Below are 16,102 nucleotides of genomic sequence, written 5' to 3'. Positions count from 1 at the left end.
GTTACTAACTTCATTAACATTGAAGTCACTAAGTCCAGCTCAGCAACTGTAAACCTCAGAATTTATTTATTTAGGGTTTGAATCGAACCTCTCTTTTGAAGAATGGCGATAGACGAAATAGAGACACCGAGTGCTCCAAAACCAAGCGTAAGCCCTAAAGAAAGTGGCGTCGTAATGTCTCCATCAGCAGGCTCATGTTCACAAAACGGAAGTTCCCAACCTAAAATAACTCCAAAAGAAGCAACACCAGCTAAAAAGCCGACCCCACCACCAACTCAAAAAGATTTCATCATATCCGTTGCTCATAAATTATCTATTCAGCCTCTTCAGAATTCTGAACCTGGTGTTTGGGGTGTTCTCACTGCTATTTCTCCCAAAGCCCGTAAACGTTCTCAGGTAACTTCAAATAAAAATAAAAATGTCTATTTATTTATATATATATATATATAAGCTGATGAAATGAGTGGGGCAGGGTATGAATATTCTTTTGACTGGGGATGAGCACTGCATTGGACGACTAGAAGAGGATATGAAGTTCCGTATTGAATCGAATGCGGTTAGTGGTAGGCATTGTAGAATCTATAAAGCCAGAATTGGTTCGGAGGATGTTGAGGAGGGTTCTACTTCGTGTAATGCTGTCTTTTTGAAAGACACCAGGTTTTGCATTTTAAGTAGACTTTTCTTTATTAGACAGATGTCGTTATGTGAGTTGTTTGATTAGATTATGTGTTTTGCAGTACGAATGGGACGTATCTTAATTGGGAAAAGCTAAAGAAAAATGTGTCTGGAGCCATATTAAAGCATGGAGATATAGTATCTTTTGCAGCTATGCCTGATCATGGTAATCAGCAAACTTTATTTTTCCGTCGTTAATGTGGTTATATTGCCTTGTCTTTCAGTCGACTTATATGATTTGGCTAAGATGGATTAGTTTAAAGGATTATCGTCCTTGAATAGATTCACAAGATTAGGTTTTACTCCATCTATGGGAAGAGAGGTGTTGGCATTGTGAGAGCATCACAAAATGAGAACTAGCTTCTTAAATCCTAACCTTGTTGACTTAAACCCAGTATGACTTATCGATTTAAGTAGGTGTAAGGTAGCATGTAATTACACCTTATGTGTTTGCTTTCAGTGGTTCATTTTATGGGTTTCAGTTTTGGCTCCAATAGTTGACAAACTTCATTATACCATGGCTTATTAGGTCCAAGCCCCCTAATAAGGAATCAGACTAGGAGGGGTTTTTTTTGGGGGTGGGCTGGGGATAGAAAGATTTCTTCTCTTTGACCAGGTGACTCATTTCGTTGTGTATTTTCCTTGTTATCTATTAACTTATTTTTCTTACGTTTTTTGCTGTTATTTTACTTCTTATTAATGAGTTGTGCTTATTTAGGAGTTTTTTATTACATTCATGATGACATATTTAACACGTTTTTAGCTAAAAATGTTGCTCATAGAGACATATGTGATAAACTATAGGAATGTGATAGTTTTCAAGTTTGTCTTTCATGTTACCATTCCCTATAGATATCTACAATTCTAATCATAAATATTTTAAACTTTTTGGATATTTTACGTAAAATGTATAATGAGACTTACCCAGTAACTTTTGTCTTGCCTTTCTGAAAGCTGTTTTTGTGAAGAGTCAAGTGTTCACTGCAAATCTTGCTGTCCGTTTTGCCTCAAAGAGAAGTCCCTGTCATGGAGAGAATTTAAAACATCTTGAAATCCTATTCAGAACATGAAGATGTGGAACTCGTGGATTAACATATGGATTGGTTACAACAAGGGAATATGCAAGATAACGTTCTAAGCCAAAACTATTTTCAAGTGGCTATGCTTGTGAATTATGAAGTGTTGTTTATGTTTTCTTTCTAAACATGGCTATTGGCTACCAAGATATGGGCTTGAAGGATAAACCAGTATGATTTTATGTTGCTATGCTTATAATGGCCAATTTTCTGGTTATTTGGTACCGCAATTAATTACATCTTTTTCTTGTGCATATGTGCAGAACTTGCATTTGCATTTGTATATAGAGAAGTGCTTAATTCCACAGTATCGATGGATGGTGCAGCCTTGAAAAGAAAAGCAGGTAATTTAGTTACATATTACATTACTCATAGAATATAGCTCATCTAATTGTTCTTTGTTTGTGTCTTCCATGTTGCTTTTAGATTGTCCAAACAAACAATGCTTTGTTATATATCTCACTTAGGTCTTTTGTATCTGTTTGCTGATTAGTTGCTTACTACATTTCTACGTTTTATTATCGCTTTTATGTTTTCTCATCTATGTTTTATTATATGATTCCACCTTTTCTAGCTTATTTAATGTACAAAGCTGTCATGAACAAATTGAATGCCATATCACAAACGAAACGTGCTAAAATCATGTTATTCGAGCTTATGAATCTTTTATTTGCTATAGTCAAAATGACATTTTCTTAGCCTTTTTTGCTTTATATACTGATTTTCTTCCTCTCTCATTTTTTGTGAAGGGGAATTTGTTAGTGAAAGCAAGAGGCTGAAGGGCATTGGCATTGGGGCACCTGATGGTCCTATATCTTTGGATGATGTCAGAAGCCTTCAACGGTCCAACAAGGTTGCTTCAAATTCAAGTTTCTTCTTTGGTTTTACCTTCTGGAAAATGGATCTTCCTCTTTCCGAGAAAGCGTAATGATTTGTCTTTTTATTATGAATTATCTCCAACAATGCAGGAGTTAAGGAAGCAATTGGAATCTCATGTCCTAACCATTGAGACAGTGCGCAAGGAACAGCGGGAAGCTGTGGCTTGCCATGAAAATGTACGTCTGTTGTTGAAGTTTCTCTTTTCCCTTTATCTATACTCTGTGCTAGTGTGATGGCGAATCTGCACATTTGAGTTCTTAGCTATATTTTTCTGTTTGAATATTTGATTTCTTGAAAACTTCCTATGACATGAAAATGGATTCCTCCTACTTAGAAAGGTTACCAAGTTGTTCTTAACAACATGAGGTATATTCGTGTCACAGCCTTTCATGCAATCTTGAGAGTTTCTGTGAAACCAACGGTAAGCTGTAGGTATTGTTCCATCTTTTGGGAATGATTAGTGATCATAAAACTAATGAGCTCTTAAATAGTTAAATCTTGAGACACTATTGCTACTGCTTTAAGAAGATGATCTTATCTTGCATGTCAATTTAGTAATGTGAATTTAAAAGGTGACATGTGACATGCAATTTTCCTACGTGATTGAAGATAACAACAAAGCAATATATGATTTTGCAAGTAATACGGTTGGCGTATGATAAAAGCTTATTTTAGTTGTCTTTTAGGTTGCTTCTCACTTTCACGTAGGCTTACTGCATTTAAGGAATATTATATTCTGCTTTCATGTTATGCACATTTTTAGTTACTTTGTTTCTGATGAAATGTGACATTTGAATCTGAATCTGACTGCTCTTTGGAGCTGAATGTTGTGCAATTATGGTAACACCATGTTCGCAAATTTAGCATAGCAAAATTGAGGAGTAAGGAATTGATTTATAGTGATGCGACCTGGGATTGAAACCCACCGGAGCAAGGAAGGAATTTGAACAAGGATAACTTGCTGTCAAGCACGAGGTGGTTTACTGTTTGAAGGTTAAAGTTAATATATGTTGCACCGATCAAATAAAAAAACTTAATGCCACCAGTCAATCAATTGGTATTTGAGGGAGCGCTACATTTCCCTCTTATAGTTTCCTTGCACTGAGTGTAATTGAGAGAGCCTCCAGCGTTTGCATCATATCTTATTCCAATCTCTCACCATGTTTGAGCTTGAAATCACCAGTCATCTTTGCTGTTGGCATGAAGTATATTTTAGAAATAACATATTTTTTTTGGATGAATAAGTTGTTTTATTGGTAAGTTGGAGAGAAGTACAAAAAATTACCAAACATAGAGGTGGAGTTGGCTCTGCATGATGCTAAGGTATCACGGCACCCCAAATCTAAGTCAATTAGCTAACTTTAGAATTTGAATATTAACTCCCAACTGCCTTTTTTTATAAGTCTTTTGAGGTTTGTCTTTATCTTTACCTTTCTTTTCTTTCTGTTTGGTTATTAATAAGAATTGAATACCTTGTAGGAGCTAAAAGAGCTGAAAGAATCAGTATCACAAACATATCTTAATGAAATTAAAGACTTGCAATCAACATTGGAGGCAAAACAGAAAGAACTTGTTCAGATCGCTGCTGTATCTGCTGAACGACAACAGTCCATGGTGGACCTCAATGAACGACTAAGTGCTTCTATGCAATCGCGTACTGATGCAGATGAAATTATCAATAGGTAAGTGCTTCTGCTAATGATAGCATCATTTAATCATTTTCTGGAAATAAAACAATGAAACTAATATTATTAACTCTGACACAATCATAGATACTCCATACTTCTAAAGTAACTAAACGTCCTAATCGTACTATTTATGGTAACGACGTTTTTATTAAGCAGTAAAAATGAAATTTACATAAAGTTAAAAATTGTACTATTAGGCTGTTCCTGCATCAAAAGTCCACTTGGAATTAACTCTTTATTGCCTATCCATTTATCTTCAGTTTGGGTATCTCTTTGAGCTTTTCTCATTTTGTTAGCTGTTGATGATAAAAATGTGTTTGGCATAATCCTCTTTTATCTAAAAGTGAGTCCAAGGGGTCTTCTCAAACTTCCTAGGGCTTTAGAGTTCCTGTTTTATGGTTCTCGAGTTCAGGCTGACTAACCTGTTCCTTCAATGGACTTCTTTGCTCTTCTGTGTTTCTCATTCTTAAAGCTTGACAATGCAATTTTCAAGTTTTTGTTAACTATACCAATGGATGTCTTAACCATAGTTATCAGACCCAGCCCGGCCACCAACCGGTCAAGGGACTGGGTCACTGGGTTGATGGTCGAACCAGTGGGTTGTTATTTAAATTTTTAATAATTAATAGTAATTATAAAACCATTTGAAATATGATGAAAACAAACGTATTTTCCTGTTGCAAACTTGCTATAATCATTTTTAAAGAACAAATAATAAGTATCCAAACTAATATGTAATTAAAATGTTAATAAGCCAAAGCTTGAGTAGTGATTGGGTATGGCGTTGATACATCTGGTGTTGAACCAGTGGGAGACAATACTAGTTAAAAAGAGAATGAACATTTCTTTGAGGAATTTTGTCAAACAGTTCATATCATGATGCTATACAATAAGCCTTAGTTTGCTACTTCTATTTTCCAAACAATACAATCTTATAGTTTAAGAACTGTAAATGTAGTAACAAACTAAACAATCAACTAAAAAGATCTTCAAACTAAAAACTTAAAGCTAACATTTTACATATAGATATTTAAGCATATTGAAGCTTTGAAAGTGGTAAGAAAAATGGGTAGTTCAACACTTTAATTCAACATTCATCACCAGTGAAGTGGGAGGGTAGAGGACGAAATCTCCATGAGTGCTGGTTATTGTGTTCACTTCTTTGTAATTCCTTTTTTTATTAACTGCTGTGATCATTACACATCTCTTCAAAAAGTATCAAAAAGCCAAAAAACAGACAAGAACTTCATTAATGACTTAAGAGAAGTCTATTTTTTTGGTCAAATATGTCTTCCAGGTGTTTTACTATTTTAGTGAGCCCACCTGGGTGTTACAAGAACTGTTCGGGTTGACGGTTTGTACTATAAACTGGACAGGTTTCCTAGTTAGCACTGGGCCAATTGCATAAACGATCTGTTCATCAACCCAACCCGGTAGTAACTTGAATCAAGTTGCCTGGATTCTTTCATTATTTTTCCTGGGTTTGTTTGGGGTGGAGGGGCATGAATGGTTATTTGTCCTTTTCTCTTCCAGCTTATAAAGAATTACCATTGAAGTTATTTCTATATCTGGAGGTATGCTCAATATCAGTAACTAGACTTTTTCTTCTTCTGTAGACAGAAAGCAACTATGTCTGAACTTGAGAGACAATTGAATGAAGAACGAAATCAGAGAAGGGAAGAACGGGAAAAAGCTTTAGCGGATCAAAGAGCTGCATTGCATAGAGCCCACTTAGAAGCTCAGGAGGAATTGAAGAGACAATCCGATAATGCCTCCAGGCAGGAAAGAGAGTTAAAAGAAGTTATTAATAAACTTCAGGTCTTAAGCATTTCGATGTTAACTTTGGCTTATTTCTTGATTAAAAAGGAAAAGAACTTAAAAGCAACCTCTTTCTGTATATGCCAGGGTTCAGATAAAGAAAGTCGTCTACTCTTAGAGACCGTCAGATCTAAACTGGTACTTTCCCCACACCTTTTACTTTGTGTACTTTTACTAAATTTGCTTTACTAAAGATTTTACTTTACTCGATTGCATTCATGAAATAGGAGGACACTAGGGAAAGCTTGGTTATATCTGAGAAGAAAGTTCGGCAACTTGAAGCCCAAGTTCAAGAAGAGCAGCAAGTGTCCATAAATGGCAGAAAAGTATGCATTCCATTCTTGGACAACATTTTCTTCTTGATTTTGATAATGTCCCCCCCACCCCCCCACACCCCCCGCAATATTTTATTGCAATGTTATCAGACCCGGCAAGGGGACCGGGTCACTGGGTTGGCGGTCTAACCAGTGGGTTGGACTGGGTTGAACCGCAGGAAGTATTATAGCAGAAATATATCATCTATTTTCAATAAGGTTTGTACTGTGTTTTCCCAGAAATTCAAACCCCACTAGCAACTTTTGTTTTAAGAATTGTTATCAAATATCTTTATATTAAAGGTGGAATCACAACTATGGGTAGGCCAACTGGCAAGTATTTCTATTATGATAAGGATCAGCGTATTAATTTTTCAATGAATAATTCAAAATAAACCGTCTGGTTTAATCAAATGGTTCAGGACTGGGCAAATTAAAAAGTGTAGTTGCGGTTGTCAAACCTCGGGCTGGGTCTGATAACACTGTTTTATTGTTTGTTTTTTATCTTAATATCTAATCCTATACGAATATGATATCAGCATGAATATTAAAATTTATCAAATGTAGCATTAAAAAGTGTAGTTGCTTGCCTGCCTATGAAGTTAAAGGCGCTGGGAGTAAGCCTATTTGATACTCAGTGCCCTAGGCACAAGGCTCTAGGGGTGAGCCTAGAGATGAGGCGGCTAAGGTTCTGTTTTCATTGTATAGATACATAGCCTATGCAAGAATTATGTTGATGACAGTAATTTCGTGAACTTAATGTTCATTATTTCATTGGAACAGAAAGTCGAAGCTCTGGAGATTGAAATGAAAAGATTGGGGAAAGAACTTGAAAGCGAAAAGGTAGCAATGATGCTTCTCTACTTTCCTTGCAACATATATAATGCAACATTGTGCCTACACTTTGCACTTAAACTGTTACACTAGTTTGGTGCGTGTTAGCATTTTTTTTTTGGGCACTATGTGGATGATGTACTTGACATGTCAACTTTCTTTTGTTAATGCTCTTCGAGTGCTTCTGAGTACGAATACTATCGATCAGAATACATGTTCACTGATAGAAGTTTGCAAAGTGGTGTTAAATGCTTCAAAGAGACTTTGAGTGTACTATTTCATAAGCCTCCCTCAAAGCACAAGACTTTTCTAATATAATGCTATATTCCTATATCTATTCATGAATTTCAGGTTATAATTATTTCCCTACGTTACATGGACATGCCATATATATATAAAATAATCCGTGTCGGATACGTATCCACGTGTCCATGTCGGACACACACAAACATATTGTGTGTAATATACCTCAGTTTTTGATACTTCGCCATGTCAGACACCTCGTATCCGTGTCGGATACAGACACATGTATCTGTGTCAATGTAACTTATTATGTTGACTTTAAATGCCATTTACCTGTCTCGTGGAATGTGGTTTAAGCAGCCGAATCGAGTCTGGTTGTCGTCTCAGGTTCCTATTCGATTCGACACAGGCTCACCATTGTCAGCTCCATATATAAGCATATGTAGATGCTATAAATTTTGAAATATATGTATAAACTATCCCAATTCTATGCCGAGTCCCTGAATCTAACATTTTACACAATACACGTGTTTGACACCCACACATATACCCATGCAACTATGGCAAACACATTTTTGCACTTACAAAGAAGAAAGCGTACATTTGCTGATGATTTGCGCTCTAAAGTGGAAACAGATGAGTTGATGATTTCACAAGCAAGACGAATAGAATGTTGATGTCTTATTCAGCTCATCACCATGTTAGGATCCAACAACAACTCAAAAAGGGTAGCATATGGCTGGAGAAAAAGAGTTGACATGCTATAGATGAATGGGCTTTGAGAACCGTCTTCACTATGATTAATATTTTCTTAGCAAAAGTTTCCCCGTACATAGATATCATCATCATAACCTATAAGAAATTGTGTTTGCTTATTTAGTACTGGCAAACCTTAAATTTCTACACTTATTTGTACTTGATACTGCATTGTCCTTATGTCAATGGAATGACCAAAACTGAAATGACACATATTTGCACGTTGTGCGTGTAAGAATTTGTGCTACACTATACTGGAAGTTCACTTCCTAATTAGAGGCATTCCCATTTTCAGTTATTACTTGTTCAATGCTCAACTTGCAATCTTAGTCAGTTCAGCTGTTAATGCAAATTCCATGGCTTTCTGAAATGAATGTGAGTGGGAACATGTATATTAAACCTGATAGATTTAGGGATTATGTTGAAGTTCGAAATGACCCTGGGCTCCTCAGCGCTCAAAAATTTCCTGGAGTCACTCCAGTATGGCTTCCTTCACCAAGCTCAAAAATCTTTCATTATGATGTTAGCAGGTAGCTCGGGAGGAAGCATGGGTGAAGGTTTCTGCCCTTGAACTTGAAATAGTTGCTTCACTACGTGATCTTGCCGTAGAAAAACAGAGGTTTCAAGGTGCAAAAGAAAGAATTATTTTGAGGTAAGAAAAGCGCATTCTATCTTGGGTTTGTTTAACTTTGGAGATAAGTTTATACACAAATAAGATTCACGTTGTCATTGTCGTCATTGTGATATATAAGTACTTTTATCTCATCAGTTTCCTTTGACCAAAGTGCAATTGCTTCCAGCAGGCTCTGATTGTATCTTTTTCCCTGACTTTCTGCCAATGATGCATATGAGTTTAAAACTACTTGAAATCATCTTTGTTGAAACGGTGTTCATACCTGTTTGATTTCAATCATCTTGATTAAAACTATGTCAGAGAGACACTCTAATTCATTTAGTTGTTTAAATAGTTTTAGGCGACGACTCATTTCGTTGATGCTATTGATAAAATAATAAATACAAAAATGACGACTTATTTCTCCAGGACTCCAGGTAGCCAACTTCCTAGACTAAATATGAAAATTGAAAATGCAAAATCATGAAAAATGAAAATTCTTCTAATCACTGATGCTGCAACTTTTTATGAGCAGAAATCTCATTGATGATATTCCATGAAATAAATCTGTTGGTACTAGTGACAATTTCCTGTGGCATTTCTGAAGTTTACTTGCATCTTTGCGAAATTCAACATAATGAACTGTGGTGTTTTCACATGTACATTCTTGCAGGGAATCACAGCTGCGCTCATTTTATTCCACTACGGAGGAGATAACTTCCCTCTTTACAAAGCAACAAGAACAACTGAAAGCAATGCAGAGGACTTTGGAGGACGAGGAGAATTATGATAACATATCTTTTGATGTTGATGCCAATGCAGCACGAGAAAATAGGAATGAATCCATGTTCAGAGCAAAACAAGCAGCAACTCCTGGCAACAACAATGTGAGGGAATCTTCTGCTGCTTCATCTCCAAGGGTTGACAGAATACAAGTGGAAAGCACAAGTGACGAAGGCAGTGCTACTGAGAAGCATGAATGTGATCTCAGAAACGAAGAAGACCACCACACACAAGATCTGGAATGCACGAGTGTTGATCGTTCTGTTAAGGGTGCTTTTGGTTCTGATATTGAGGGTGTTGGAACAGCACCAGAATTGGAGGGAGACCCCATTGAGACTGAGCAAGTTCTTGAAACTGAAAGCCCTGGTAATGATACCAACTTAGGTGGTATGCATATTGGTTTGAGCAGGTCCAACACTGTAACTGGGGACAAAATGCTACTTGATGATGATGTGCAGATACAAGAAGATGGAGGGATCTCAAGGGTTTATGAAAAAAGTGCTCATTGTTTGGAGTCAAATAACCCTGAAAAGGATACCAACTTGGGTGGTAGGCTTATTGATTTAAACAAGTCCAACACCTTCACTGAGGACACGATGCTACTTGATGATGATGTACAGGTACAAGAAAATGAAGGGCTTAATGCTCATTGTTCCCCATCAAATAGTCCACATGATTCTCTGAAAGCCATGGAAGATACGGAAGGTACTGGCACTATCAGAACGTCGGATCTTTTGACTTCCGAGGTAGCTGGTAGCTGGGCAATCAGCACTGCTCCTTCTGTTTATGGAGAAAATGATTCTCCAAGGAGTGAAGATAAAGATGGGGCTGGAAATCATGATGAAGCTGCTGGGTCTCCGTTGTCCGAAGGTCAAGCTGCCGGGAGTCAGGTTGCATCTGGCACCACAAAATTGAGTCAAGAGCGCCAGGCTTTGAATGAGATGATTGAGATTGTGGCTCCTGGTTTCAATGAACAGTACAGTCGAGGTGCTTCTAGTAGAGGTAGAGATGAAGACGAGGCTTCTGTTTCAGATTCAGATACACAGGGAGGTAGTGATAATGATGATGATGTTAGTGGAGTTGATGCTGTAGATAAGTCCGTATCAGAGACCCAGGAGGAAAGTGAGCAAGGTGATGAGGAAAAGGATGATGAAATGGATTATAGTAATGATGAAAGGCGAGAAGATTCCCTTGGATAACAGTTGCAGTGATTGACTGGAAAACAACACCATTGTGAGGAATAGTCGAGCACTCTGTATCATCTTGTTCTTTTGTATCCCTTGTTTTTTCTTGCTTTATGCTTTAGTCATGCATGGTGTTTGGGGGTGGGTGTTGGAGTTTGTAAATGCATGTTTTTGCCACAGGCTTCTTTTAATTATTGTTATGTTTTGATGTGGCTAATGGCTATCAATGCTCGGTCTTATATCAATGCCCAAGTCCCACCTATACTTGCAGACTGAACCAAGCCCAGTGGGTCTATAAGATCCATTGTCCACTTTATGTCTCGGCAGACCCGATAAAAAAAAGTCCACGCAGTTTAAAAAGACGTTTCGTCTTCTTCTTTGAAAAGAAAGTTTCTTGTCTGTTTAAAAGAGATTCCGAAGAGAAAAAATGAGTCAAGCTCTCAAACTTCAATCACCGATCCAAGTCCAACAACCAACAATTTTCTCCTCACATTCCCTTACAAAGCATCAAACCCACCTTTTCCCGCGCAAATCATCATTACCTGGTAAGTGAGCCTCACTTCATCTCTTCTAATTAATTCATTGATCCCCATTTTACTTTCTTTCCACAGGTTCACTTTCTCTATGGTTTTCAAAATCTCGGTATTCAATTTCACCAAGTAAGTTTTCACTCTCTAACTTTTTCACCGTAACGTAAACTTTTGTTTTTTAATTCACAGTAATTAGATGTGTATCAGAAAAGAGTTTAGATTCTTACGAACCCGATCCGGTTCCACCAAACCCTTCGAATCAGACCCAGGTGAGATTATTTTTTTTATTTAGTTTTCAAATGCATGTTGACCGTTTGATTGTTTTTTTTTTTCGGTTTCATTAATTTATGATAATGTAGTTTCTTTCAGGTGTTGAAGATATTGAAGGGAGTGAATTCTTTTATTCCTCATGTAGTTCTTGCAAGCACAGTGTTGGCTCTTATTTTCCCACCTTCTTTCACTTGGTTTACAACAAGGTTAATAAATTTTACTTTATTGGAAGTGCTTGCGTTTATGATTCAATTTGTTTATTTAGTTTTCAATTTTAGAGATAAGCTGAAAATTATGCACTTGACCTTTGTGCACAGCATTCTCATGCGGTCATCAACTCCTGTTTTGTTCTGTCTTATTGATGGAATACAATTTTCAGGTATTATGCACCAGCGCTGGGATTTTTGATGTTTGCAGTTGGTGTTAATTCAAGTGAAAAAGATTTCATTGAAGCATTCAACCGACCAGGAGTTATTCTTGCTGGATATGTTGGGCAGTTTCTTGTAAAGCCTCTCCTTGGTTTTATTTTTGGTACAATTGCGGTGACAGTTTTCAATCTCCCAAACTCTTTAGGTGAGGAATCGAGTTCATATCGGCTCCACTTGGTATCCCTTTCCAATTTAGCAAAAGTTTTTTCGGTTAAAATAGAGCTAAAACTAAGACAACTTACGGGCTTTAGTTATCCAGGTTGATGGTAAGAGCACCTAAAGCTCTACCAGTGGACCATGCGAATACACTCAATTCTCTGTTACCATCGAGAGAAGTTTGAGGGTATTTGCAGCTTCTTCGAAATATATTTAGGTGAGGGGACTAGCTACCAAGTAGGGGTGACTTCGGATCGGATTGGATCGGATTAACCTCCTTCGGAATTTTTCCAAAAAAATTTCGGAACCTAATATGCTAGCCAACCGATCCAATTTTTTTTCGATTCAAAATATATTTCCAATTTGAACTTTCGAAATTTCGAATAACTCGGAAATTTCGGAATACTTGGTAAATTTTCAAAGATCTCTTTACTTTCAATTATTTTTGGAATAACGCCAATGTTCATTGTAGGAAGAGAAAACCATGTCCACAACACCAATGTACCAACAATACGCACTTGTTTACCGAGAAAACCTATTTTTATTTGATCTTGACCACCACCAATAGCAAGCATTGCATTCATTGAGGTCCGGGTATTTGTAATCAATCTTTTTTCGTGTGTGGAAATTGAAGTTTGAAGTATTTGATAAATAATGGATTATGGTCTTGGACTCAAAGTAGCTTTATATAATATTCTATCTATTGGAATTTGGGGGATTTGGTCGAAGTCATTGTATATTTCAATGACATTTTTTTTTTCATATCAAAGCAGGCGGTGTAATGATAGTAGAGTGGTCCAATTCAAGTGGGGAAATAGCGGCTAGGTTTATTTTTTGTTTTGTTTTTGGAAGTAAAAACTAGAAAATGAATGAACGATCGAGAATATCGGAAAAAATTAGAAAATGAATGAACATTAGAATATCGAAATTTGAATTTTCGGATCGGATCGGATTTTAGAATTATATCCAAATCCGATCCAATTTTTTTTTTCGAATTTTGGCGGAAAATCGGAAAATCGCCCATGAAAAACTCATGAAAATTTCGCAAAAGAGACACCCCTACTACCAAGACAACCAAAGCACTTGAATCACCTTAGATTCCTAATCGGCCAAATCATGCTATATTTGCTGGGATACCAAGCAGAGGTATCATGTTTTTGTTTAACCGAAAGTAGCAAGAGCAAGAAAGTAGCTCAATGGTTTTAATTTCTGAATCAGGTGCAGGTATCATGTTGACATCATGCGTTAGCGGGGCCCAACTTTCAAACTATGCAACATTCCTAACAGATCCATATATGGCCCCTCTAAGCATTGTTATGACCTCATTGTCTACTGCTAGTGCAGTGATTGTCACGCCAACATTGTCGCTATTTCTTATTGGAAAAAGGTTGCCAGTTGATGTAAGAGGAATGGTGTCTAGTATTATGCAGATTGTTATCACACCCATTGCTACTGGCCTGCTACTAAATAGGTAGTCCCCTCCTCCCCTTTATTTTTGGGCCGCAGATGATTCTGTGAATTTTTGCATGACAGTGCCATTTCTTTTGGTGTAAATATGTTGTGGGTTTTGGCTGGAATCCAATTTGCCTGAGGAAACTGCACAAGCATGGTTTGATCTGTGTCTTTGATCAAGAGAATGTATTGATACAAGGTTGAAATGCACCTTCCTTACATCTTTCCCATGTTTATGGTAGTCATGTATAATGAGGGGCTTATGTTGTTTAAATAGACCATCTAGAGTCATCCAGACCATCATTGGTTTTCTTTGACTATTGACGGTCAACACTTCCTTAGTTTATTGCCTTTATTGGACTGGTGTATGCCATTGCAGTCGTTTGTGTTGTGTGCTGGTTTGTTCCAAATATCCAGTTGCACGAGTGACCAAGTTGTATATGAAAATAAAAACTTAGTCTATGGCAGTTAGTTGTGAGTGTATTTGGAGTGTTATGTCAAATGGATACAAATAGGATTATCAAATGAGTGGAGTAGATGGATTACTAAATTTTTTGGGTGGGGGTGGGGCAGATGTTCTTTGTTCTTTGATTGCTGGACGGTCTTTGGTGTCCAAATAGCCACTGGTGACTTATATTCCCTTCTGCATTGGGACTATTACCCGTAACTGTCAGTTCATGTGGGCTTCTTAGCAGTTTCTTTTCTGTGGTAAGCAGGTTCTTTCCCTGGATTTGTGATGCTATTCGGCCCTTGTTGCCTGCACTGTCTGTGGTTGTGACAGCTCTTTGTGTTGGTTCACCACTGGCGATAAATATAGAGGCTGTTATGTCCCCTTTCGGGTTAACCATCTTGTTGCTGATTATTGGGTTTCATATGACATCTTTTATTTCTGGATATTTCCTCACTGGCCTTGCCTTCCGCAATGCATCTGACGTGAAACCGTTGCAAAGAACATTGTCCTATGAGACAGGTTTAACAATCTCCATCCCACCTTATTATTTGAATTCACATCGGATAATTTAATTGGTTCTTTTGCAGGAATGCAAAGCAGTCTTTTAGCACTTGCGCTTGCAAACAGGTTCTTCCAAGATCCACTTGTGGGTGTTCCGCCAGCAATCTCTGTGAGTAAATTTCTTATCGCTTTTACTCCCAACAGCAATTGGAGGAAGTATGGGTATGGTCCATGTGAACAGGGGAAATTGAACTAGTAGATCCATGAACTCTGTTTTTGTGGATTATTACCATCCATGTTGCCCGATTCTAGATGGAGAAATCACTATGGAACACCTCTGTAGGATAAGTTTGTTGCCTTTGATCACCAGTTGGATTATTTTTGTAAATATTGGGTATGTGCGAGCACATGGCTAAAAGACTAGTTTGGATATGAATTTCAAAGCATTTGTTTGTGATACTAATACAAGTGTACAACAAACGTAAAGTAGGGGTTAGGTAATAGGTTCAACTAGAAGGTGTTGCCTTTGAAGCCTTTTGGTTTCTTCATGTAAACTGGATTCCGTGTCCTAGAGAACAAGTTCACTTTCAGCAAAATCTTGGGAAGGGAAAATGTCTAAAAGTAACTGGAATGTTACGTGAATACGTCGATGACTTATAGTTTGTTGTCTGAAGAAAAATGTGGACATAATAAGTCATACCGAAGGCCCAATGGATAAGACAAGAAATGCGTTCATTGAAAAGTTTTCTGAATTGGATTCGGCATTGCATAGATAGCCCTTAACTCTAAAGAACTTGAAGTTGGACGTTCATCATCTTTTGTAGGGTTTTTGAGGCATCATAGTTGTACCAATGTACCAAAACGAAATTCCATTTTGTTATGCATAAGGTTTTCATCACTTCAAAGGAATAAACTATTGTGCTCGGGTTGCAAATCACAGATTATGCATCATGTGGCTGACGTGAAATACTGAATTATTAACAATTAACTGCATGAAGTATAAGAATATACAATATGTGAGACCCTTTATGTACTTTTTCTCTTTAGAGTACTGAACGGTTTTTAGAGTACCTGGTTATTGATATTAAAATACATATATGGAGCAGTAATGGGCAAGTAATTGGCAAATTTGAAAATGTCGTAACTACTTATTCTTACTGTTTGTAGGTTGTTATCATGTCTTTAATGGGATTCTCTCTTGTAATGCTCTGGGCTAAGAAGAAGGATATTGCAGTATGACTTTGAAAGTGATGTACCCGCCTCACTGAGAATCGTTCACAGTTCATTCTGTAAGAGATGCTTCACAAAATTGTTAGGTGTACTATTTTATTTTGATTTATATAGAAATGCCGAAAGAGAATAGAGGCCAATGCACATCCATCTTTTGTTGTATAATATCTGTGTTTTACAAAATAGAAATAACAACAGTGGTTGGTCATCATAGTGAACAA

The 16,102-nt window shown here is 37.1% G+C and overlaps 2 protein-coding genes across 9 annotated transcripts; both read left to right on the top strand.

Annotated features, from left to right (window-relative positions):
- The first annotated feature begins 7 nt into the window (after window positions 1–7).
- On the top strand, window positions 8–11,080 carry LOC147514152 (SMAD/FHA domain-containing protein). Of its 2 annotated transcripts, none has more exons than XM_086597561.1 (13): window positions 8–396; window positions 473–657; window positions 738–841; window positions 2,015–2,095; window positions 2,501–2,604; window positions 2,720–2,806; window positions 4,110–4,312; window positions 5,935–6,136; window positions 6,224–6,274; window positions 6,364–6,462; window positions 7,234–7,293; window positions 8,814–8,935; window positions 9,570–11,080. In XM_086597561.1, the coding sequence occupies exons 1-13, from the start codon at window positions 103–105 to the stop codon at window positions 10,876–10,878; spliced, it is 2,901 nt and encodes a 966-aa protein (XP_086453687.1). In that variant the 5' UTR covers window positions 8–102; the 3' UTR covers window positions 10,879–11,080. The 2 variants fall into 2 exon arrangements, with proteins under 2 accessions (XP_086453687.1, XP_086453686.1); XM_086597560.1 differs by having other exon boundaries at window positions 8,811–8,935.
- Window positions 11,081–11,198: 118 nt separating this feature from the next.
- On the top strand, window positions 11,199–16,102 carry LOC147514151 (putative sodium/metabolite cotransporter BASS5, chloroplastic). Of its 7 annotated transcripts, none has more exons than XM_086597566.1 (9): window positions 11,199–11,400; window positions 11,452–11,522; window positions 11,601–11,662; window positions 11,763–11,869; window positions 12,043–12,236; window positions 13,466–13,718; window positions 14,416–14,669; window positions 14,738–14,820; window positions 15,819–16,102. In XM_086597566.1, the coding sequence occupies exons 1-9, from the start codon at window positions 11,291–11,293 to the stop codon at window positions 15,888–15,890; spliced, it is 1,206 nt and encodes a 401-aa protein (XP_086453692.1). In that variant the 5' UTR covers window positions 11,199–11,290; the 3' UTR covers window positions 15,891–16,102. The 7 variants fall into 7 exon arrangements, with proteins under 7 accessions (XP_086453692.1, XP_086453690.1, XP_086453693.1 ...); XM_086597564.1 differs by having other exon boundaries at window positions 11,583–11,662; XM_086597567.1 differs by having other exon boundaries at window positions 11,199–11,408; window positions 11,475–11,522.

This window comes from Coptis chinensis, chromosome 3 (genome assembly GCF_015680905.1).
Source record: "Coptis chinensis isolate HL-2020 chromosome 3, ASM1568090v1, whole genome shotgun sequence".
Taxonomy (NCBI): domain Eukaryota; kingdom Viridiplantae; phylum Streptophyta; class Magnoliopsida; order Ranunculales; family Ranunculaceae; genus Coptis; species Coptis chinensis.
This window is presented reverse-complemented; position numbering and strand designations above follow the sequence as displayed.

Bases quoted from the DNA above. Each gene is read 5' to 3' on its own strand.
- LOC147514152 (XM_086597560.1), top strand. From the start codon at position 103: ATGGCGATAGACGAAATAGAGACACCGAGTGCTCCAAAACCAAGCGTA. The intron at 842-2,014 runs GTAATCAGCAAA...GCATATGTGCAG, and splicing joins TGCAGCTATGCCTGATCATG to AACTTGCATTTGCATTTGTA. The intron at 6,463-7,233 runs GTATGCATTCCA...TCATTGGAACAG, and splicing joins TGTCCATAAATGGCAGAAAA to AAAGTCGAAGCTCTGGAGAT.
- LOC147514151 (XM_086597564.1), top strand. From the start codon at position 11,291: ATGAGTCAAGCTCTCAAACTTCAATCACCGATCCAAGTCCAACAACCA. The intron at 11,401-11,451 runs ATTACCTGGTAA...AATTCATTGATC, and splicing joins CTTTTCCCGCGCAAATCATC to CCCATTTTACTTTCTTTCCA. The intron at 11,870-12,042 runs GTTAATAAATTT...TACAATTTTCAG, and splicing joins TTCACTTGGTTTACAACAAG to GTATTATGCACCAGCGCTGG.